General features: G+C 41.9%; 1 protein-coding gene across 3 annotated transcripts in view; it reads left to right on the forward strand.

The window, feature by feature from the left end:
• NOL4 (nucleolar protein 4) overlaps positions 1–10,204 on the forward strand; it is a gene marked incomplete at both ends in the record, with an annotated part of 200,263 nt that extends 190,059 nt beyond the window's left edge. For 2 of the 3 annotated variants that reach the window (XM_082327546.1, XM_082327547.1), the window contains one exon: positions 10,011–10,204. In XM_082327546.1, coding sequence (XP_082183672.1) covers positions 10,011–10,204 — 194 coding nt within the window. Of the gene's footprint in view, positions 1–3,634; positions 3,716–10,010 lie in introns of all 3 variants that reach the window. The other variant, XM_082327545.1, reaches the window with a different exon arrangement.
• Positions 10,205–25,150: the final 14,946 nt, after the last annotated feature.

Raw genomic sequence — 25,150 nt, forward strand, 5'->3', positions numbered from 1 at the left:
AGCTACTTTAATTTACCGCAGATAAGGATCTGGCATACCAAGAGTTAAAGGAGAAATCAGCATATCCATCTATACTCAACTAAAAATGATGCAGGTAATTTTGTGTCACCATGAGGTTGTATGCCCCTCTGAAAAAAACAGTGGTGTCATTTATTTAGGCAACATTCCTTTCTTCTTACATTAGCAAGCTTTTGCAACAAACACATGTAAGCGAATGGTATTATTTGTTTGAAATAGTCCCCCATATTGATTTTATACAAATTCAGAGCAAAGGAACAGGTTTGCTCATTCTGATAACAAGGTTATTGTCTGTCTGTCAGAGAAAAGTGATTACTCTGGAAGCCTGAGGGTCTCTTGCCTCCAAGAACAGTATTTAAAAAATGTCTCAGAGGACAGAGAAATCCCTGGGATTTTGTCCTGGCTGATCCCTCTCTGGCTGAGGAGAGTGCTGCTTCAGGTACATGGGCTGACTTAGGCAAGATGGTAATTGTTCAGCTACAGCCCCTATATTCAACATGCTAAGCAATTTTCAAAACACTATCAGGGCTGCAGCCTGCAAGGAGTTATTGGTATGTAGTGTCCTGGTGACCTTCAGTCATGTCTGCTTCCTCACCCCCCACCCTCAAATTCCTCAAAGGTCTGTGAATGATTTGCATTAAGTTTTCAAAAGGCTTTAAAAAGATAATATTTTAGTTGTCAAAAGTCTTTGACTTAAAGAGAGTGAGTGATGATTACAATTGTTTCCATATGCATGAAAAACACATCTGAGGTACTGAATATGATCTCTGATCAAATATTTTCATAAGAGTAAGACAGGCCGTGGAAATCTGGTTTCTTGGGAAAATGCACAAGAACTTTAAAATTGTCTTTTACATTGTGGCCAGCAAAGATCCAAGCCAGTTCCCACTGGAAACAGTTGGCATTTGCTCTTTCACCCAACTAAGGGTAGGATTAGACTCCCCATGTGTTATTTGTCAGCAGAAGCCATCAGAATTGTCCTGTTTTACATAATCTTAAACTGTGAGGAAACACAACTGTTTTGTGTACTTGTTCTTCCCTTCAAACCTCTTGTAATAGGATACATTTTCATAACTCCCATTTTTCAGTGAATTGTGGGATTTAGGCAAAAGTATTCTATGTCACTTCAGCGTGCAATTCTAAAAGATGAGGTACAAAGTCAACATCATAAACTAGTGTTGCTTTCTGATTAGAAGCAACATTTTCTTTGTACCTTTAACGTAGAGGACTCCAGTGTTTTTTCACAATTAAAGCTCAAGATGGGTTTTGCAGGGCAAACAGTGGTTGTTCAGGAACTGCCAGATGCTGTACAGCTAACGCAGCCAGGGAACTGTGCAGTGCACTGCATTTCCCTGTGTAGCATCACTGGGGTGAAGGGACAAGTGGGTACTTACAGTTTGCATACTGACATATGCTCCAAGATTTCTTCTTCCTTGAGTTTCCCTACTTGCACTGGAAAATTTTGTCTGTATGTCCTCTTACTTCAGAAGACTCGTAAACCTTTGCACCTCTCCCACATGCTTCTGCATAGTTGGAACGTTGTGGAAAGGTGTCCATCTTCTCCACAGGGATCCTACAGGATCCAAAGCACATAAGATCCATGAACCAAAAGTCTATGTGCCAGCACTTGGAAACCAGTTGTTGATGCTGACAACCTAGCTGGCTGCTGATTTGTGACCCACCTGCCATTTCAGGAAGATCATTAGGAAAGTTGTGGAAAGGCAACTCCATCAATTTCTTAGTTTCATTGACACAAAAGCAATCAGTAGCCAACCTAATTATCTCCTGGCTATTGAGGGTAAAGTGCTCTGGCTCCATTAGCTGGTTTCCCTACAGGAGAAATGGGAGGACTTGGAGGCCAGTTCTTTGGGATCTGTCAGTCCTCTCTGATATGTCCATGGATATTTGCTTTTTCATTTGTAGACTAAGAGGAGTGGATAGAGTTGCAGTTGAGAGGGGTAACCATTGCCCTCCTTACAGACCTCACAGGACAGTTGTCTGCAATCATTATTCTGTTTCAAGGACTCTTGTTCCAAACATATGCAAGGCTGTTATAATGGTTAATGAGTTTCCTCTCTGGAGAACAGGATATTTGCTTGCAAATTGTTTTCAGGACCTAAGAAGTAATTTAAGAATGCATTTCCTTTTCAATTTAGTAACCCCTCAAATGTTCTTGTCATGTTTACAAATGTTCTCCTAGTGTAAAAATAAATATACACCTCAGTCAGGATGTGTGTATAAACAAGTACAGTCTGGTTTTGTGTATCTGCTAAAACAGAAAAAAGGAGAAATTGCAAAAACTATCTAAAACTCACTGCTTGAATACCTATTTCTGGACTTTCCCCCCCAGTAATATGATGACTATGTCCGATTAGCTCTCCTATTTAGTAGTCCAACCGATGCCTGTATTTTGTATGCTGTGACTCATTTAATTTGGTTATTTCCTCCCCTATAAATTTCATCCCTACTCTGTTCCTATCTTACAGACTTAGCTATCTGCTGGCCCAACTGTTTGGTGGCTCTGGCTCAGGGACCTCTCTGTGCCTGCTCTTGCAATGCTTCCCTCCTCAGCCTGTCCTTCCACATGGCTAATTACAGAACCATAATTAGCTCCTTACACAACTGTATGGGGCAAGTCTTCATGCAACTGCTCAACGTGAGCAAGCAGAATGCAACAGCTTGTACAGTGACCCGTCCTTTATTGTGGGCAGGAAAAAAGCACAGCAGGAAAAGGCTTGGGTTTACAGCACCAAGGTCTCTCTTTCCCCTGCTTTTAAACCCTTTAGGCCAAGCCAGCTCAGCTGGAAAGCTTCACCCCATCACCAAGCAATCTGTGGGTTGACAGAGCCTCTGTCAGCCTGTACATGGGCTGGGGAGAAGCCTTTGGGCACATTGTCCTTGGTTCTTGTAGATGTTAAAACAGAGCTGCCCTCTGAGAAGGGTGGATTTCCATGGCTCTTTTAGGGCTAATGCAGTTCCCGCTACAGGATTGAACGGAGAATCTCCAAGGTGGGGTAGCTCAGTGGGTGTAAACAAAATTTGCTTGCCAGCTCCTAGCCAGCCACAAAGGCTTCAGCTGGCCCCGCTCCATCACACCTGGACCCAGCTTGGAGGGATGCCCAGCTAGAGAGCAGGAGGGTGAGGACAGGAGACAGTCTGCTCTGTTGGGAGCAAAATCTCTTGCTGCCACCAGAAGCTGTTGAAGTCCCTGCATGCTGCCTGAGCCTCTCCTGGCGGAGTGGGATTGCCCCGTCTCCCCACATGTTTCTGTCTAGTGGGTTGCCGTCCTCCCTCTCCCGATGACTGCCAGCTGTCAGCACTCTCTGAAGCCCAGGCAGGCTTGTCGGAGCCTTGCTCTCCACAGCCACTTCGTTTCCTGAAGTCCATTTTCCCTAAGAGGAGTGTTTCTGCTGCCATTGCTGGGTTTCCTGGAGGTGATTTGGGGCTGTTTCTTCTGTATCATTGCCTCTTTTTTTTGGCAGAAATGTCAGTCATTTCCCTTTCTGTGTCTAAAAAGAGAGGGTGTTTCAGACTCGATGGAGGACTGGCCATGCAGGACATGCCCTCGTGTCATGGTAATACAAAGTAGCTGTTGTGTCTCCATTTCTCTACACAGATCTGCAGCCTACCTCTACCACAGCCACAACTCAGCACTGCATCCCAGGCACCACAAACGTCCAGTCCCCTTCCAGCTCAGGTGAGTCCTCCCACCGAATCTGAATACTTTCACACCACAAGCAGATCCTGAGCCCTGGCAGGCTTCTCTTTCAGCCTCCTCTCCCACAGGTGGGCCTGCAGACCATGACCAATGGCCCCATGGTCCAGCCGGTAGCTGCTGGACTCCCACCACACCGCTCACCTCTCCCTGCTGCTCCCTTCCAGAGGCCCAGAAGGGCTGCGCTCTCCCCGCCGTTCCCCACTTTAGCCAGGCCTCTTACCCATGTGCAAATCAGCCTTCCTGGTCCTTCTGCCTCCTGGTCCTCCAGGTGGTGCAGCCCTGCTGAAGGTGATGGGGTGGCTGGGGGAAGCTCCCAGAGCTGATGCTGCTGAGCCCCAGCAGTCAGCCTGGCCATGCTACTCTGGGGCAGGGAGAGGAGGGCCGAGCACTCTTGTCCACTTTTGCATGTGACAGTAGGGAGAATGCCTCATTTCTGCACCCTCAAATTTGGTGAAGTTGTAACCTTCTGTAAAATCTTGGCATTTGCATCATCAGTAGAGGCTTCTTGGCAATAAACTAGGAAAAAAAAACTCCAGCTGAGAATATCCAGTATGTAGCTAATTCTTAAAGTGCAGACTGGGTTACCTGCAGCATGGCTGACCGTGATGTAGGGGTTGAATGGGGTTTTTGCTGTGGTTGCTCTCTGCAGCTCTTCTTTATACCTCTACTCTTGCACAGTCATGTGCGTTCTCTGTGCTACCCTGATGACATCAAAGTGGAGAGAGAGAGGAAAGACAAACCAGCTTGTCTCTTACACAGCTGGAGCCTGGGGCATGAAGAGACACAGAACAAGAGTGACAGAGTCAGGAGCCTGGGATAGTGTGTTTAGTCCCATTTAAAAAAGGCAAAATGTGGGGTTGGGAGAAGTTAAATGGTTAGACCTGTGTTGTGGCAAAGGTGGAAATTTCTCGCTGGGAGATGCTGGCTGATTTCTATATTAAGATCATCCCCACGTTCCTCTTCCCCCTTCCTCCTCCTCTTCAAATTATTAGATACATGGCATGTGCAAGTATTAGTCTACTCCCACCGTAGGAATGGAGATGGAATGTCTGTGGATATATTGGGCAGTATCCTACTTTTCTGCCTTTGCACAAAGCTCAGGAGACATCCATTAAGGCAAGACAGGTGTATGCCACATAATTCATCTCCTCTGATGGACAGGAAACGTTACTGGAGGACCTTACATAATCATTTCATCACAAACCAGTGTGTTTGCTGATTGTGGAACATGTTCAGTGGCTATAGGCATTTCTGTGTTTTCACATCTCTTTCCTCAGGCAACACAGTATTTTTTTTCTGCTATCTAAACTAGCTGAAGGTATGTTTTCCAGAGGGAAAGGTGTAGAAGGGAGAAAGAAGCTTAAAAGGTCCAATTCATTAGTCCCCGTTTTCTTGATCTGAGATCTCCCGGCACTTGAAACAATAGTTTTAGGCACATCTGCTCTCTGTTGGAAGGCAGGAGGAAAAGAAACATTGACAGGTGCATAATATTACAATAAAACATTCTTGCAATAATATATACATCTGATTTGGAAAAAGTAGCATACTTTGATAGTTTTTTCTATTTAGTTTTATTGGAGTATATGAGAATCTAGTACGTACTCACTTCTAAAGCCACTCATGGGGAAAAAAAGAGGAAAGGAGAATAGGTGCAATAGAAAAGATACACAAGAGAGATTTCAAAGCATGGGCAAATGTATTTTTCTATAAATAAGTGCCACTGCTTTTTACATCTTCACAGATGAAAAAGGTTGCTTAACTATTAATGAAAATGTAGAAGTATAGATGCTTAAGCACATGTGGCTTTTTAAAATTATTTTTGTTATTCTAAATTATTATCTCCAATAGTGATAACCGTTCTGAGAGTCATTGACACATTTATTATTCTTTCAGTAGTTGTTAATTATAAGATTGGTAGCTACCAAGTGACAGCATGCAATTCTTAAGGGATTTTTGCTGAGACAGTTGATAGTGTCTAAGCAATCGGTAACAGCACATCTACATCTGACCCATATTTTGGAATTTCATATAAATCATGTTGCTAATGAGTAGTGCATGAGGCAATAACTAGTTCCATTTAAGTCTTGCAATTTACAGAAAAGCCATTTGTCCCTCAGTGTATTTAATAGCAGGTATTCCTAGCAGCTGATTTGATAAATGATTGTCTAGTACACGAAGAGTGGGTTTTCAGAGTTCGCATATTCAGCTTGATGTGGTTCCAACAAGAACAGTTTCACCTCACAGGGGAAATTAGGTCTATGTAACTGGACTGAGGTGGTAAATCAAAAATATTCTCATGTTAAAAGTGTCAATCGGGTGGCCTTGGCAAGAAGCAGAGGAACAATACTTCAGTCTTCTGAAAGAATATAAAAGAAAGGATCTGCCTCAGCAATTTGTTTAACCCACTGCTTAAGAGAATGTTGTGCTGTTATAAAAACATGGGAGGTGACAATTGGGAGTTATAACAGTATGCACTAAAAGAAATAAATACATAAAAATAGGTATCCTGTCTTCATCTCTGCGATATATGCTTAATCTTTGCTTGAACATACAGACATTGTGGAACCTGGTGATGTTTGCAATCAAGATTTTTAATTGTCCTGAAGTACTCCAGGATAGGAAGCAGTATGCTAAAATGTGCAGTATCACCTTGGAGGAACCTGGCACTGCAAAATTCATTGCAAAAATATTCAGATTTCCCTCTGTATAAGGGTACACTTCCGTGTTCCTGTGAAGACTGGCAGCTTAATAAATAATGTTAAGTACACTAAGGAAATAGTTCTATTTAAAGTAAGGATAGATATTAAAAGAAATGGTGGTGAAGCCGTTCAGCTTTCTCCAGATGTAGTCATCTGTAATGATGGCTTCTGGAGACAGAGGTGCATGAAGTGTCTACCTTAACCAGCTATTTTAAGCCTTCAGGATGTCTGTGATTTATTTGTCTGGTTAAAAAAATGTGGTGGATATTTCTGAGTAAGATTTAGGTTCCCGTGTTTCAATAGCTGATTTGCATAAAATTACACAGAAAAAATCTACACTATAAGAATAAGATGCATTTATTCCTTATTTTCTGAATGACCAGGTATGACTGATGAGGCTACAGATAACTTGTAGTATTTTTAGCATATAGCAGCCTGGACAACCTTTAAGAATCAGTAATACTGCCAGTGAGTGTCTATCATCATAGCTATGAAAAGCTGAGACCAGCATAATACATCCCGGGGCTAGTCTCTGAGTGAGGTATTCTCCCAGATATAAAGCTTGGGCTGTCGTAGGCAAGCTTTGGACGTGAGGTGTAGGGGTCACAGAACATAATTAAAGGAAGAACTAAAATCCTTATCCCCACATCAAGCATGGCTTGTTCTCTTTCTGCTCAGCTCTCTGCCAGCACACGCAGCTTCCCTACCTGAAAAGGCACGAGTGTACTCACTGTCCTGAAACCATAGCCATGAACACTTTTCTTTGTGTGTGGATTTCTTTGCCTTTTTGCTCAGGGGGATTTTCTTTGAGGGGAAGGAGGACAGCACTGTGACTTGTTAGGTACAAGGCAGGAGTGAAGTAAAATCCTATTTTCCTAGTATATAGAAATAATAATAAAAATCAAGTAGTTTGAAGTAGCTGGGGTAAGTTAAAATCTGAGATTTCTCATTTCCTTTGTATACAAGAACTTCGTACACAACAGAAGTGTCCCAGACCAAGAGGAGTTCTGGGTCCTGATGGTTCCTTGTGTATGCAGACCGCAGATTTGCACTTGCACAAACTTTATTTCCAGTACCTTCAGGGATTCAAAGATATATATATTCTGAAGAGTTAAAAAACTTTCCTCATGATAGTTAATCTGGACATCTAGGAATACAGGGCCAGATCTTCAGTTTGTGTAAATCACTGCGACCTATAGACTTGTGGGGAGTTACACTGATTTATGCATGCTGGACATCTGGTCTTCCCTTAGTTTTCCTTTCAGAGTGGTGCTTTTACTTTGTGTCATCAGTTTTTGTAAGGAAAACTTGAGAGATGTAAACAAGCCCATTTCTATGTATTTTCTACTTATGAGTGAAATAAACTTAATATCCTATTCAGTCACTTAAAAATCTGGATTACCAAAGAAAAAAGCCCTTCAGTTTCGTTTCAGAAAAAGATGTGCTCTGCCACAGAAGCTCTGTTCTGCCCTATATTGTGTGTGTGGTTTTGGCTGTGACATGAATAAGAGTCAAGGAAAGAACATAAAAGTTAAAGTAGGTTCATATGGAGCTCAATGCCCTCAATATGTCAGTGGCAGCTTTTTCACTACCACCTCAATAAATATAGAAGTCTTTAATGGCTTCTTACAACCACTCAGTCCAGCTGGCTTTATGATTTGTATACCCTTCTTCGCTGTGCTGGGTTAAGATTTTACTTAGAAATATCCTCTGAGCTTCTTCACACTGTGATCGTTTCCCTGCAGCGCGTGGTCACGCTGAAACAAAGTCACTGAGCTAATTGTCCTTTTATTTATCTTTTGTACACTGGAAGTCATTTAAAAGTCATTTTTGCCGGTGTAAAACTGGGTAATACAGTTGTAAGACTAAGTGCTGTTCATGCTAGTTGTGTAGTAGGAAATAAGATCTAATAGGACCCTTTCTGTTTGAGTAGTTTCTTTTCATCATCCCAGCTCTGCTTTCATTCACTTGAGGGGAGATTTTCATTAACTTCAGTGAGTGTGGGGACATGGCAATCTCCCCATTCTTTGTGGTCTCAGCTGTATCTCTGCATAAACATAAAAGAAAGAAAAATAAGAAAGGTTTGTGACCAGATCTTCAGCTTCTGGAAACCAGTACATCTCTTTCCATTAGTGCTTAAGATAGTGAGTCTGTTTTTGAATCTTGTGATTCTGGTGGGATTATTTAGGAGGACCTCTAGAGTATGAATTGGTGTGTTCTGTATTCTACAGTTGAATATGCTAAATTTTAAAATTATTCCAGTCTTTTTAGGAAGCAAGGTCCATCCAGTGAGCCAACACTGAGAAAGCCTTGGCATTGACATACGTTGTCCAGATGAAATTGAACAGTGACGTTTTTCTCATAGGAAACCAAGATACATTGCTTTGGATAACTTAATCCCAATTTCCAGGAGAGTATTAAGATTAAGATCAGGCTACTCTGATCTTAAGTATAGATTTGCTACACTGTCAAAATGAATGAGCAGTATTTTTCCAGATTTGCACATAATAAACTGCTTGATAGCTATACTTGCCCTCTATATGCTTCTATGTTTAAAAAAGTCCTCAGCCCAATTCTACCTGTCCAAATTTACACTCCAGGAAGAAAAAAATGTATTGTGTTAAGTGGAAAATGCATACATCTCATCAAAGCACCATATGTCTTAGCTGATTAATAACTATGGTCACACAACCAGGGAAATTCTACACAAAGCTGAACTTCATGACGGCAGATGGTTTTGCCGATGGTGGTAACTTGCAGACTGCCCTCAGGAAGGCTGTCTTCTGCACGCAGCATACGTGGTCTTGAGAAGATTCTTTGATGAAAAGTGCTAAGCATATTGGTATAAGCTGCCAACGCAACATGGTGATTGCTGCAGATTCTCTTGTCAGCGTTCAGGCCTTACAAGATCCTTGCAGTATATTGCCAGCTGTATGCAGCCCCCACAGATGATCGTGTACTCCTCACTGTAGCAGCCAGATTGTCACCAGCCTAATCTCATTCATGACCAGCTATTTATATATGTGATCACATGGCGCCAGGCTAGTCAAGTGAATGACCGTTTATCTACGTCTGTAAGGGATTCGCAATCTGGCTGCATGCTGGTTGAAGCATAAAACGTGAAAATAGATATCTAGACAACATAAGTTTGATAGTCCGTGATAAAAACTGCAAGCGTGCAGATTGCCATGAAGCCTACGATGGCAGCTGGAGCTGGGGGAGGCACAGGAGATGAACCTTCTGCCTGCTCACCAGCATCGGATCCCAGGGCAGTGTTGGGGTGCAAGTGGCTTACACTGTTGGGATACCCCCCAGAAGCTAATTTTCTGCTGGCAGTGGACTTGCCCCTCGTGTTACGTAAGTAGAACTTCAAGGGTGTCTGTCGTATATAAATATAAATCGCTGTGGTTCCTGTCCAGGCAACTGGTAACTGAACAGTTTTGCTTGTTTCTGCTGCTTCTCACTTTCACTCAGCTGAGAGCAGATTTTGCTACTCTGCATTTGTAGCTGCAAACCTGTGAAACGTCTCTGGCAGCGGATGTGAAGCTTCTTGTCATTTCCTTTCTAATCTGCAGGTCCAACAGATCTCAGTATGAAGAGGCAGTTAGCAACCAGCTCTGGATCCTCCAGTAGTTCAAGCTCTAGACCCCAGCTGAGTCCAACTGAAATAAATGCAGTGAGGCAGCTTGTGGCAGGGTATCGAGAATCAGCCGCATTTTTATTACGTTCTGCAGATGAACTGGAAAACCTTATTTTGCAGCAGAACTGAGTCATGTGACCTTCACACTGGCCTGGTCTTATCTCAGAGTTTCCACTAATGACATTTTGATTTCCCAGAGCACACACTTCAATTACTGCACAGTCTTTTAGGAGAGTTAATTACCATAATGCCACACTGTTCTTGATCCATAAAGTGATGTGTTAAGGTGCTTCAAGTGAACTTCGGCCTCTGGTATTTCCGAGGTACTTTACTGTGTCCAGCCTATTGCTTTTGTTTTAGTGTGTCAGCATAAATATCGAAAAAGTGGCTAGAAATTAACTCGTTCTAACAAGTGGAGGAAACAGAAGATGCTGTGATGGTTTAAAAAAAAATGGTTCAAGATCCAAGTGCAATATTAGTGGAATGTGATACTGACTCATTGGACTTAAAGCTGCAGTATATGGCAAATCGTTGCCAAATGTCCTGTTGCTACAGGGCACAATTGCAATTAAAAGGATCTTGTATTTTAAAAAAATGTAATTTTTATAAAAAACAAAACAAAAGATTTTTGTTTTCATTCAAGATTTTTCATTTTTACTTTGGTAAACTTTTTCACTGGTCCTGAAAATGTTTTGAGGAGCTATTGTAAGTCCCCCCTTCCTCTCTTGAACCCCTGACTGTGCCCTTCTCCCCAACTTCATATTCTTTCTACAACGAGTAACTCTTGATGCTGGATAATTCTTCCCCCGTGTACTGTAAATTGTCATCTATGGAATACCTTCCAAAGGAAGCATGCATTTCCTGCATTCATACCATTCTCAACTCCATTCTGTAATATATTGCAGCTTTATTAGCAATTAATAAAGAGTTGAGGGTTTTTTAAAAAAGACATATCATTGAGAAAAAAAAAAAAAAAGATAAATTGATTTCTTACAGTGAGCTCATCTAACTCCATGATCACTGCTGCTGTCCTATACAAGTCCCTCTAGTTGTGATTGGATGTAGATGATGAATGTTAAGAGGTTGCAAGTGACAATCTGAAAATTTGCACTCTTGTGTGTATTTATTTTGTTTTCCTTAATTTAAACGAAATTCTAATGGAGGAAGGTCATCATTGACGCTTCTGGTATGATTTGGGTAATTCCCAGGCCTAGCTAAAACCTGTACAAAACTGTAAATGGATGCAGCTGCAACTATAATAAAACTCTTCTCTCCCCTCCCCCACTCTTCCCAACCCCTCTATTTCTTATTTTATAATATTGATTACACATTAATGGTGTTTTCTTTGTGCACTACGGCAGGCTTATTTTTAAGTATATAGAAAAAAGTACTTTAGTTTATGCTTACTGTACTATCTGTTCTGTTGTTTAGCTTTTGTTGAATAACAAGTTTCTTGTGCATTCCTAAATTTGCCTTATTTCATGTACAAAATTTTATGTAATTCCGTTTTTGACAATGAGTTTAAGGCATCAGTGATATTTTATATCTACTTGTTACATATAGTTTTCCAAGTAATGACTGTGATTGTGACCAAGTAATGTGCACTTTTTCTTGTAACTGTGGACATTGCTATGCTTTTTTTTCTCTAGTGTTTCTAGAATTACTGTTGCTTACAGTTATGTAAAAGAAAAAGAACTTTTGTGATACTGTTGGTGAATATTAATGTGAAAAAGCCTATGAAATATGAGTATTTTGGAGGTACATAGATAACACAAACATCTCTAAGTTGTGGACTGATGTTCACATATTTAAACGAGAATTCAAAACCTGAGGGCTGGAATCATTTCCTGTTTTGTTTGGGTAAATAAACAGATTTCTGTGTTTAAATACATGATTGTGAAACATTATAACATTTAAATTGACACAGCATTTCAAGCTATAAATATTATTCTCTTTAAACAGGAAAAAGGGACTTCCAGTCCAATTCCTGCAGACACCCAAACCTCATTTCTCAAAATTATTGAGTAAATCCAGTAGGCTGATCTAGCTGGAGCTTTGTTTTAATGAATAATTTCATCAATAAGAGTAGAAGCGGGTCGTCCATAAATCATGAAATAGGAGTCACTAGCATTTTATAATTTTAAGTTGGCTGGAGGCAACACCATTTTGCCACTCTACATTTATTCTTAAAAAAGTATTGGATATCTTTTTAAAGACCCTTACTCTTGGATGTGAGAATATTGTTGCAAATTTTTACTAGTTGCTACCCATCACTTGAGAGACGCATTTGCTCCTAGCATCTTCTCACCATGCCTGTGAAAGCCTATAGCTTGTCTGTGCCCAGATGGGTGGTTCCCTCAGCTTTTGTCTCACCAGACATTCAAAAGTCTATTTAGGAACCAGGTGCCTTTTTTGTCTCTTCCACTTTCAACTGTCTACAGCTTCTTCTTTCTCTTGCGTGCCAGGAGGGGATGAAGCAGGTACCTTGTGCCAGGTCACTACCTTGTCCTTGTCCAAAGAAAAGCTCTGGCATACATTTTCCACAGAGAAGAAGAGTGACAACTATGCTGAGCTTTCAAAGTTTCCTTAGTCCTGTTTTCCAGGGCAGTGTGCCTCAAACTGCCAACTAAGCAGCAACCAGCAGTTTGTCCAAGAGGCTGTTTGCCAGCCAGGAATGCTTCTCAGCTGGGCAGCCTTACTGCTTTTCAAGCTGTCTTGCTAAATCCAGGTAAGGACAAGAGGCTAGAGGATGAGGTGGTAAGAGATTTACTTCAGTGACCTCTGACTTCAGTGTTCTACCCTCTGACTCCTCTTGCCTCTCCCCCAATTACTCCTTTTCTTGAGGAAGAAGTAGGAAAGTTGGGGGTCACCATATGACCTCCAAGTCCTATGGCTAGTCTCCCCTTTTTCCTGCTCCACCCCCAGCCTATGTTGATAGTTTTCCATGTATGTCTTCTACAGCATACACATGCTCTTCTTCCGGCTGCCTTCTCTGAAATATTTAGGGCCTTCTTCAATTATAGGAGCAATTGATGTCCTTCTCTAAAGGCTCATACAGATACTTAGCTTTCAGTCCTCAAGTGGTTTATCTGTGCCAAACTCCAGCAGACTGATGGGGTTTTTACTCTGTAGCTGTTTCCACCTCTGTTTTGGGTTTATTCATGTCTTCTTTGGAATAATCATAGATTCAACCGTAGTTTTAACTTCCTCTTCTTTGAAGAGGGTACTGAAATTCAGACCCATCCTGTGGAGGAGAGACCATAAATCTCTGTCCACTTTTGCATGTGCAAATCTAGATCCAAGCATCACAATTAAATTTGCCGTCTTGGATCCATTATAGGTCTCAGAGCCACCTACTCTCTGCCTGCTTTCAACCTCCTAAGGCGCTAAAGGCACAGGTGGAGAAGACCTTCCTCCAGCCATAGACTGAGTCAGGTATCCAAAAATAACTTCTCTTATCCACATCTTCTGTACCTGATCACCTCAGCCTAAATATTGCTGTTAGGATAAGACCAGTCCCTTCCAGCATGGGCACGTCCCCTGAGTATGGCTGCTTAAGGCTGCCTTCAGAAAAGCGTTATCCTTAGGTCCGATATCTTTATTATACCTGTGCTTCAAGTTGATGGATATCTTGCTACAGAACCTCATCAGTGCAGACTGGCAGGCACTGGTCTTCCTTGAGACAGCCTCACGTCTTCCCAGCTATCCTGGAGTTTCCTTGGGAGTGGTCCTGTAAGACCTTCAGTCTTCAGGGGGTTGCTGGAAATGGAGGGATGGTGGGAGAATGTCCTATAATGTCCCTAAATTCCCACCCAGAGTTAAGTACCAAACTTGGCCATTGTCTCAGCGGGTTAAGTCTCTTCAGGCTTAACATCCACACTGGGAAGACAAGTCATTTATCCATTCTTCTTCTCTCCCTTATTTCCAGGGTGGTTTTCATTGATAGGGCAAGCAGCTGTGTGTAGCAGCTTTAGATACAACCTTAGGTTGTGGGAGTGGACAATCTGACCAGCTTAACAACTAACCAGATTTGTTTCCCACTTCCAATGTCAGCTGGAAACCAGAGTCGGAAAACCTGAAAAGAGATCTGGGGTCAAATGTTTTCTTCCAAATTGGCACCTTGTTGCCTGTCATCAAAGGAGACCACCACCGAGTTGGCCATGGTGAGTATCAAAAGCTACAGAAAACCAGTGCATAGGTAAGCAGGTATTTGACAGTTCAAAAGCTGCCCGTCCCGTATGGAGAATCAATTTTGTGAATGAGGAAAAGCAGATGAACATGTACATGACCATAGCTATAAAATGAAATGGAAAACAGAGTTATCCTGAAGGGACTGGATATTCTTGCTGTAATGACCTGTGTCCCTGCTGGCTACAGTTTAAGGGGAGGTAAGTTTTGTGGGTAAAACTCCATTGAAACAAGCACTGTGCTAAAAACTTCCCGTAAATTTGTTAAAACTCCTCTGAATTTGGCTTTGAGCAGCTTGTGAGGCATTCATAAAGAAGACGTGTTTGTCTAGATAAAGAAAAGCTGATCTCAGTAGATCCTGGAGTCAGGATCTAGCCCTGACTCCAGCCACTACTGAAAACCAGTTACCAGCACATGAAAATGAATTGTGAAATAATGGCAGAAACCAAGCAGTGCCACACAGGTGATTACTGGAGTAAATATGTAAGAATATAGAACGGCTGTCCCAGGCAAGACCAATTGTTCACATAGCCTGTATCCTGGCTCTGATAATAAATAAAACAGATAAACATGTGGCTGATTGATAAAGCAGACCAGAAGAATAGAGCAAGCATATAGCGATGCTTTCTAAATGCACGCCCATGGCCTACAACAGCTTGAGGCTGCGGTGGGTTGTCCCTGGCTGGCGGGGAAGCCCCCACCCTGTCACTCAATCGCTCCCCACAGCAGCACAGGGAGAGAATCGGAAGGGCTAAAGCGAGGGGGAAAAAAAGTGGCTCAGGTTTAGTAAGTGAAGAATAAAAAAAGAAGTAAGTGATGCAAAGGCAATGACTCACCACCTGCCACCAGCAGACTGATGCCCAGCCGGTGCCCGGGCAATGGCTACTTTGGACACAGACCCCACTCCAGCCCACCTCACATTTTACTGCTGAGAATGACATCATATGGTATGGTATATCGTAAAATAAATATCAAGCACAAAAGGCATATGAGTTGCTTGAGGCCATGCAATCTGTGAATGCCCAAGCCAGCTCTGCTGACTCCTTTCCCCTGTCCTGTCCCAGTAAAGCGCACTCCAGATGTGCCAAGTGCAGTACGTAAAGTCCAAAAATCGGGTTCTCTTTTTCTGCTAAGCTGTCCTCAGGACTGGATCAAATGTTGGGGAGGAGAGTGCAGAAAGAGTTTTTTACTTTAACCCAAATAACCTGCTTAAATCTCTTTTTCACAACTGAAAAAAGGAGCACAAAGGAGCTGGAAAGGCTGTAAAATTAATAACTGCTTTATGAATAGAAACTTTATGTTGTGCCACCTAATTCAGTTAATTTCTCTGAGTGTGGAGAAAGATATTTTATGCAAAGTTTTTTGTTCCCTTTTCTAATAATGTCTGGAAACACAATGGGAAAGAGTTCTAATTATTGTGACTATATGTATATATAATTTGTTTTGTAAGTACACCTTTGCTGTGGTAAGCCAACCATAAAATTATGGTGTAAGGAGAGCTGGGAGAAGGATCCAGTCTACCAATTGCACATAGATAGGACTGTCCTCGTTTTCCCCGAGAGTCTAGGCAACCATTGACTTCGCAGGGGGGTGGATCACAGTAGCTAATTAAAACGAACCAGTGTCGCTGAATTTTCAAGGTTTTTAGAAAATAATTTTAATTGAAGTTTTTCCTAATGCTCCCCTGGAAACTTAAATCAGATCATTTTTCCCTTTTTCCTGCAAGGCTGCTGTTTTGTTATTGTAGGGTTGCTAATCAGTTCTTGGTGCCAGTTTCTTTTTTACACTCAGTCACAACACAGTGAAGCACTCATAGCAGGAAAAACACTAGGAAAAACTGGAAAAACAGAAAGGATAAGTATTATTCATTTTTCCAACATGTCTCTATTTAACTGTTTTAAGTTAATTTTATTTGTGGTTGCAAACTCAGAGTGCTTTAGCACCACAAGCTTGACCTATTTATTTCCTCTCATATTCTGTAGCAGGGAGGGCAGGATTTGCTCTGGGGAGGAATAGCTTCTAGCTGAGAAAAGCTCTTACTGCCCTAGCCCGCAGGCAGCCCTATCGGCGTTCATTTGCTGCCCCAATATTTGAAAATTGTAAGCTACAAGACATGCTTGACTTGCAGATCTGTTCTCTAATAATTAGAGGCACGGGCTAATTTTTTTTGTCTTTGTCCAATCTTATTTTTTTCTTTTCAATGCAAGCATTAAGCTGTAAAGAAAAATAGAAAAGAAAATTATAGATATACTATAAATATTTAATATCCAGCATACAGTTGAGGTCCACATTCGGAAAACTCTAACAGTCTCAGTGCTAAAGTATAAAATCATATGATTGCTCCTTTTTTAAAAATTATTGTTAATAGTGTTTGTTTACAGTATATGGAGTCCAGATTTCTTCTGCTATGTGGGGAAAGCCCTGCAGTGGAAGTCCACCCTCTTTTTTGGACTAGGGTGTCAAAGAAGGCGGCACACACGTGTCTATTCTCCCAACCAAGTTCTTTGTCACTCTGTTACCTTACAAACACTGCTGAAGAAGGGCTTGAAATCACACACAATTAAAAAACTACCATATGGTTATTGAATAAAGTTTAGTGGTTTAAATACCAAATCATTTAGATCCTGGTAGAACCACAGAATGGTTTGGGTTGAAAGGGACCTTCAAACCTCATCTAGTCTGACCCCCTGCCATGGGCAGGGACATCCTTCACTAGACCAGGTTGCTCAAAGCCCCATCCAACCTGACCTTGAACACTTCCAATGATGGGGCATCCACACCTTCTCTGGGCAAGCTGTTCCAGTGCCTCACCAACTGCATCATTAAAAATTTCTTCCTTATATCTAATCTAAATCTACCCTCTTTCAGTTTAAAACCATTGCCCCTTGTCCTGTTGCTACAGGCCTTGGTAAATGTCTCTGTCTTATAGATTGCAAGTCTGCAATAAGGTCTCCCCAGAACCTTCTCTTCTCCAGGCTGAACAATCCCAACTCTCTCAGCCCTTCTTCAGGGAGAGGTGTTCCATCCCTCTGATCATTTTCGTGGCCTCCTCTGGACCCACTCCAGCAGGTCCACGTCTGTCTTGTACTGGGGACTCCAGAGCTGGATGCAGTACTCCAGGTGGGGTCTCACTGGCCACACTTCTTTTGATGCAGCCCAGGATAAGGTTGGCTTTCTGGGCTGCGAGAGCACATTGCCAGCTCACATGCAACTTTTCATCCACCAGTACCCCCAAGTCCATCTCTGCTCTCAATCCCTTCATCCCCCAGTCTGTACTGATATTGGGGGTTGCCCTGACCCAGGTGCAGGACCTTGCACTTGACCTTGTTGAACCTCATGAGCTTCACATAGGCCCACTTCTCCAGCCTGTCAAGGTCCCTCTGGATGGCATCCCAGAGGTATCAATGTCTTGACCCATTACTGCAGTATGCATAGGAGTATGCTGTTATGATTACTGTATGATGCTATAGAAAAGCTCTCATTCCCGATAACCTTTAGCTGCTCATTGCATTCACAATATTTTTGGGCTGAAGTGATTGTGAAAAATCTCTGTGAAATGCTATAGCTCAGGTGTTGTGGGCAGTTTGGGGATGTTTCAGTAGTATTTCAGAAAACCTTCCAACAGCACAGTTTCCTATATCATTGTTACTGGAACTTCATCCTGATATTTCAGAACTTGAAAGAGAATTCCATTGTCAAGAAACTGAGAGAGAAATGTGGTTATTAGCTGTCACTCTGTACATCATGCTAGATGGTACATTTTTATGATGTAAAGAAGTGAAAATGAATCTTCTTTGCTTAAAAAGGGCCATCTGCCTGTCCTAGACACTATAAAAGGTGACTTTCTTCTTTTCTTCTGTAAGGGAGAAGGAGAATACTAATGGCGATGCTGATTTTTTATTAGCCTTCTATTGCTCCCCACCAATAAGAAGATGTCATTGTTATGGTAATACAGTGTGCATGACAGAATACAATGAAAGAAAGCAGCAGCCATTAGGTGCCCTGATGAGCACCAGGCCCTGAAAGGACTCTGCTGATCCGGATCTGTTTGTCTTAAGTTACTTGAGTCAAGACTCAACTCGACACATTTCAAGTGGGTACAGTTTACTCTACTTGTCAACGTTTTGTTCACTAAATTTATATTAGTGAACTATTAGAAAGACTTACCCACAGTTCAAACGTTGCAGATCCTGTCCCAGGTTGTGAATAAGAGCTATTGGGGCCTCTCTTGAATGGGAAAAGACATGGCACTTGTTAAACAGAGAGCAGCTCTCAGGCTAAGAGCTTAGAAAATCTTTATAAAAATGAGAAGCATTCACCTAAGCTATAGCTTTACCCAGTTCAGGCTTTGGCAAATCTCATGAATAGGATGCCCTTACGATGAGATGGAATTTCAGCTGTAGCTGCACCTAAAACAGTAAGAAAGATATTCAATTAAAACAATCACATAATTTACCAGGGTGAAGTGCAGAGTTGATTCCACGTCTCTCGTTATAATAGTTCTTCCAGTGGTCACAGCTGAGTTGGGAGGCCCATACCAAATACTCTGACTATATGTTGCTTTCTAGAAAGCTGACACCTCTAAGATGAAGGTTAAAAGCTCTTTCGTCACTGTCTGATCCTCCTCCAATCCAAAAAAGGGTAAGAATTTGGTTTGGGTGCCAGAGATCCTATGTCCATCCCCTGAAACATGCTGGCTAATTTGCTAATGTTCACTTGTAAAATTTACTTCCCAAGTAACAGACTCCGCGTGAACACTAATCAACGGGAAAGCACACTGAAGTGGTTATCGTTCGTGACAAGCAGGTACACTGTGGTAGCTTCTCCCTGTGAATATTTCACTTTTGGTTTATGTGAGAATATTGCTTTGAAACTAAAGCCAAAGTAGAGATAAGTGAAAAACTGTCCCAGTCTGGCACCAACCAACCAGACCTGTGGTTTTGCAAGATGCTGAGCAGCAGCAGTTTTGAAAATCGGTCCCCAGAAGAGGGTAGTTACTTTTCTCTCTGTTTGAGAAACAGTCGGGTAATTAGGAAAAGAATTTAAGGTAAGTATTTCCAATTCTGGCTCCTGTGTCACTGCCTTCTCTTTTCCCAAAGTGTATTTAAAGTAAGTGTATTTACGGTAGGAATTCAAGAGAAACTGGACTTCCCCCCAAAGTAACATTTTGAGTAGTATTTTGAGATACCAAAATAATGTAGTGATCTTGCCTCATTTCCTTCAAGAATGACAATATGACATGGTGGAGGTGTGCTGTGTAAAACCCACACTTGTCAAACTAAAGAAGTCTTAGTAACAATTAGGCAGTTTTGATTCTGCTCTGCAGATGGCAGTGCTTATTGCAGTGTTGCCTTACACCCCACAGTCAGGGAAGACTCGGCTGATCAGCCCCTCCAAGTCAGAGGTGCAGAAGGGTGTCTGTGTGGGTAGCTGGTGAGTTTGAGCTAAAGGAGCTCAGTCGAGTCTTGCCTGAGTCGCGGTCACTCACGGGCTCCTCGTGGTTAACCCTGCGCACTTCCATGGTGCCGCCTTCCCCTCATGCTGTGTTTGTTCTCACTCTTGGTTGCCTCCTTTACTGAATTTGTAGGGTTGGGGTTTTTCACTAGAAGGAAATGCATATTCTTAAATATTTTTGCTTCCATCTGTCCCGAGGAATCCATTTAATAAGACTCCATCTATTTTCTCATATTAACTCTTTCAGAATCTAGAAATTCAGTTGTAAACACATATGCCTTGAAAACACAGTAGTAGCTTCAAAATATGGGTTGCAAAAATCATTAAAAAATACCTAGAATGGCTTTACATGATCCCTGGAGCTTAGAGCAAGAACTTTACTGAGAACATGAAGCAAGGATAGACAAAGGAGGGTTTATACATTTCTAATAAGATGTTATGCTTCAGTTTTTCTTCCCTCACTGAACGGTAACAGGCCCTTTCATATAACATGGTGGGGTTTCTTTTTGCAATCACAATCTTTAAGGGCTAAGATAAATAAAAAAAAAAAAAAAAAAAACAAACCAAAAAAAACCTAAACTCCAAACATTTTAACAGGTGCTTTCAATGGGAACAGGAGACATATTCAGGAGAAATCATCAGGCCTGCAATCGGATCAAACTTAAAAACACTGTTACTTCATTCTTCTTAAATCACAACACGTCTGTACAGGCAAAGACTTGAAAACTAAAGACCCTATCTGCATTTGTACCCTCAGCTTGCATGGATGTCCATGAGAGCTGAGAGTGCCTGCTGCTCTGCAGGCTTGGTACGGTGAAGGCGAAAGAAAGGACGTGCCATACTGTAATTTTCAGCAGCTTGTGCCCGTGAATACAGGTGTGCCTCTGCCAAAACCTCTTCCCTGCTCTCTGGTCATTTACCCCACTCTGGAATGTGGATCTTAAGAGGACATTCTTTCATGCTTATTTAAAGTATTTTCACGTTTCATCATCCTCCTATCAGGAGGGAAGAGCAAGGAAAAAGTGTGACATGCAGTTGTAGTCATACTATGCTATACCGTTTTTACATTTATAACTGCAACTTCATTGGGGCACGGCATTACTGAACAGGGACGATCCCTGTTAGCCCAGCTACCTGACATATTACCATTACTTTTAATTAATTTCCCACACCAGACAGCTTTTTTTCTTTTGCCAGAAGGATGAAATCAGGATAATCACAAAAATGGACATGGCTGTCAGTGTGCTTTGATGTGTGACAAAACCAGCTAAGCGGACTGCTCTTAGATGTAGCAAATGTGTGTGGCATGCCCTTTGAATCTCTTTCTTCAAAGGAGAGGTTATCATTAATTTCTTCAGAGGACGTCACTCCTCAGTCACTTACCCACCCCGTTATTAGTGTGCCCTACCGAAGGGCAGGTACTGCTCCTGGAACAAGGGAAACAGGTATATTACACAGGCATAAAAAAAAAATCAATTGGGTGGTGACAGAGGTTTTTATTTGCAGCACACCCAAAATGAGGAGTCTTACGTCTGGGTGGTATCATCTAGCAAAATTAACCACCCTTTTAACCACTGACATCCAATAATTTAAATAAAATTCCATAATTATTAGTGTTTATTTAACCACTTTATCTCCTACTACACCAAGAATTTTCACAGGTTGCTGTATCATGACACCTACTGGTAGAGATAACCAAAATAAATCGATGCAGCTCTTTCTGAATGACGAAATACATGTTTCTGTCTACACCGGGATTTTCGTTTCACATTGAAGTGATTACTGATGTACGCACATTCACACGGGCAGCGCAATCGCTGCGGCTTGGAAAGGGGTGAGGAGGAAAGGGGGGTGGTGTGTTTAAACACAACAGTGTCTGCAAGGGGCAGGTGCACCCCAGATCAGCGTGGCCCAGGTAACTATTGCATACTCAGCTCCCGTGCCCTGGAGTCCAGACGAGCGGCTTCATTTCGGGTTTTAGCTTCGGTTGAAGCTATAAGTCATTTCTGGTTTGTCCCAGTTAAGAGAGCAGAGCAAACATGTGAAAGACACCATCCCTACCTGAAAACTATAGTTGCTGGTTTAGCCGAGGTTTTTGGAAAGCAATAGCTCATCACTGGGAAGCAGCTTTAACAGATGTATTCTACATGGGCTGCTGTAGGTAAGCTTGAATTTCTTTTAATTGAGGTAATCTAACAGTTGATGGGCTATTCTGAAGACACTAGGGATGGATTGATGGTGCTGTGAAGAGAAGCAGTAGAACTGAGCTTTAAACCCTTTTGTATGGTTATCATTGTCGGGTTGGTTTTTTTTTTTTGACTTACTTACAGACCTTCTCCCCTTATATCGTCTGTCCTTAATTGAGGAAAAAGTACCCATATGAACAAATACAGAAAACAGATTTGTATGAACTATAATCAGGCACTGGTGGCTTGAAATTAAAATACTATATTTTACCATACCACTCCATCAATCGGTGCAGGATTTTCCAAAATGTTTCTAAAACAAGCAACTTTTTGGCATGTTCACAAAAATAAAGCATCTTTCCATTCCTCAGCGCTAACTCCCTTGGACTCTGACCCTTAGAACCATTTTATTCCAACTCAGACCCACGCTCATACTTCTGTTACCACCTTGAAAGCCACCTGCTTCCCTAATGTGTCTTGTTTCATTATTGAATAGAATTTCCCTATTTGACAGCACACTGGCAGCACTTTCATTCCTCGGGATATGGTTTACCAGTGAGCTATTATCTATGTCTGCTCAAGCTTTTGAGATCCAGTCTAGGTTTTCTCCTCTTATTAAATTACCGTAACAATGTCAGTTATCAAATTGTCATCCCTGTTAAGTTCTTCCACTGTGCATAAATCCATTTTCACACTGCACAAGGCAGAATCAAGCAGCTTTTCCAGCAGTTTACAAGTGGTATGTCTGGCCAATACTTCAGCTGCATAAATCATCTTATGTCACACAAATATGAATGGGAGCTTAGGTATATGTAGAGACAGAGGAGCAAAAGATAGTAAGGATGCCAGCATTTCTCATTTGTTGTTTGGTCTTTCCTTCTAGGAAGAAGGAGCACAACAAAAGGTACTTTTTCCTATTGCAGCCTCCAAAGCAGTAAAACAGATGGCACAGTTTCCTGGTAGGAAAAGTACCTTTTGCTTTAACCATTTTTGAAAACTCCAGTTTGAGATGTCAAAATATTTTTTCCCACATGACCGTCCTTTTAAAAGCTGTGACTGTATTTTGGCTTCATTCAGTTGGATTTCACCTGGAACAATTTTTCAGTGTGTGTTTTCTTATTAGCTAGAGAGGCTCCTAAGCAGGTACCCCACAGTTTTGTCAGGGAGGAAAGTGCAGATCTGAATTTTGTGGTTAGATCCCTTTTTACTGCAGCCACCTTGCCTCACTGGTTTGTGCCCGACAGAAAAAAAAAAACAAAACACTTTCTTCAGCTGTATTTTCTTTTTGCAAATGAGGACTTGTTCTTGGATGTTCCTTTCAGCAGCAAATTGCCTCTCACCTGAGCTAAGACAGTGGCAGGAGCCGCTTTCTTAGATCAACCTCTCCTGAGACCTTTAACTGATATATTTACTGTGCATTGCAGCCAACAGAGGCTGAGCCAGGAAATTTGTCTCCTAAATCTTTTCAGAAAGAGACTGTTTTTTTCCATTAATTTACACCAGATAAGGTGATATCTAAGACATGTTTTTCCTTGAAAAAAGCTTAATTGGGTAATTATAGCTGCAACGCCACTTCCACTGTCATCTTTCCTCCTGGGTAAAATTTTGTGCCAATTCACAGAGACAAGTTACTTCAAAGGGAGTACCTCTCCAAGAACCAGCTTTTCAGCTATTTCACGGTTATGAGGAAGCCTTTCCCAATGCCATCACCTATAATAGTGCTATCTACGAGCTCAAAGGATGGCTTGCAAGTTCAGCGAACTGAACGTTGAACACCAGCCGCATCCCCATGCACTGGCATTGCATCCCTATGCCTTAGCAAAAAGGCCAGCTACCGCTTTGGATGTCCTGAGGGTCCTCTGAGCGTGGAGCAAAGCAGCTGCCTGGACTTGGTGGTGGAAACAGATCTACGTATTAACAACGGCTACGCACAAGAAAAAGAAAACAAATTCCGTTTACACACCTACATTTAACTGTGTGTAGAGACTGCAGGCTGTATTTATATATGATTCACTAATCCTCATGCTTCTTGGTAGGGTTTTCCCTTTATAAGGTTAGTGACTTAGTGGCCCAAATCCAACCAAATACATACTATTCCTGTGCTCCCCTTCCCCATACTTCCCCCCACGTCTGGGGCAAGAGGGAAGGGGACCTCAGGAGGGAGGCTCAGCTCTGGGCTCCCAAACTCAGAGCAGCCCCACCTGCTTTGGCTAGGCATGTAGAAACTGTGCCCTTAGGGATCCCAGGCTCCTGATACAGCAACCAATTTTTCACCTCTGTTCAGGCAATCAAAATCTTAAGCTTATCCTGAACACACAGAATCTGGCGTTTCTTTTCTTTGTGTGCCATTGTGTGTGTAAGAGGAAAGACTGTGGATCAACAGCTGCCTTTAGTCAACACAGTCAATCGGCTTAAGAATGTAATCATCTAGAAAAAGGAAGGGAGGGTAAACTGCTGTCACTTGCTGCTAATAAAAGTTACAGCATTAAGCAGCAGCGGGAGACAGGCTTTTGTTCACTCTAAGTGAGCATTTGGCTCTCTGTGTGCCTTATACCGTGGCAACACTGTACACTGAGAAGGGCTCTTAAAATGGAGCAAACTTGGAGGAGACGCTTATTCGACGTGCTACTTACTCTGCCATTCATTTCCAGTGTCCCTGCTAGTTCAGTGAACATTAGCGCTTGAATAAAGCTTCCCTGTCCTCTACCATCTAATTCTGCATTGTTAGGCACAATCCAGTGGTTTTCTTTCTTGGATTTTGGGGGATATCTTTTTTAAAGAGCAGCTGGTTGGGTTTGGCACAGTAATTACTGTTGTGTCATAAATTCCGCATAATGGCTGCACTGCAGGACCAAGCAGACAGGCTGTGAGGCAGCAAGCTCTTGCCTAAACAAAAGAGAGCTCTGATAAATAGTAATATTGGCCAGGAAGATTATTAAAAAATATTTTCAATAAAGTATGGGCTCAGTTACCTGACAGATACTATATTTTAACATGCTCTTCCCTTGAAATATATTATTTCTCTTAGCTTATTTGGGATTGTGGGTTTTGGTGGATTTTAGCCAAGCTTACTTCTCATGTAGCAAGCGCTAGGAAGGATGCTAGAGTCCTGTTCGCCCACAGAAAAGAACATTAATTCAGACTTCTGCGTTGCCCGATGCGACTAAGGATGGATAGGGAAAGTCAGATACCTTGGAGCTAGTACTTACCTGATGATTCAGGTCTTTGTGTCCTTTCTGAGACCTTC

This window comes from Platalea leucorodia, assembly GCF_965183815.1.
Source record: "Platalea leucorodia genome assembly, chromosome: 1".
Taxonomy (NCBI): Eukaryota; Metazoa; Chordata; class Aves; order Pelecaniformes; family Threskiornithidae; genus Platalea; species Platalea leucorodia.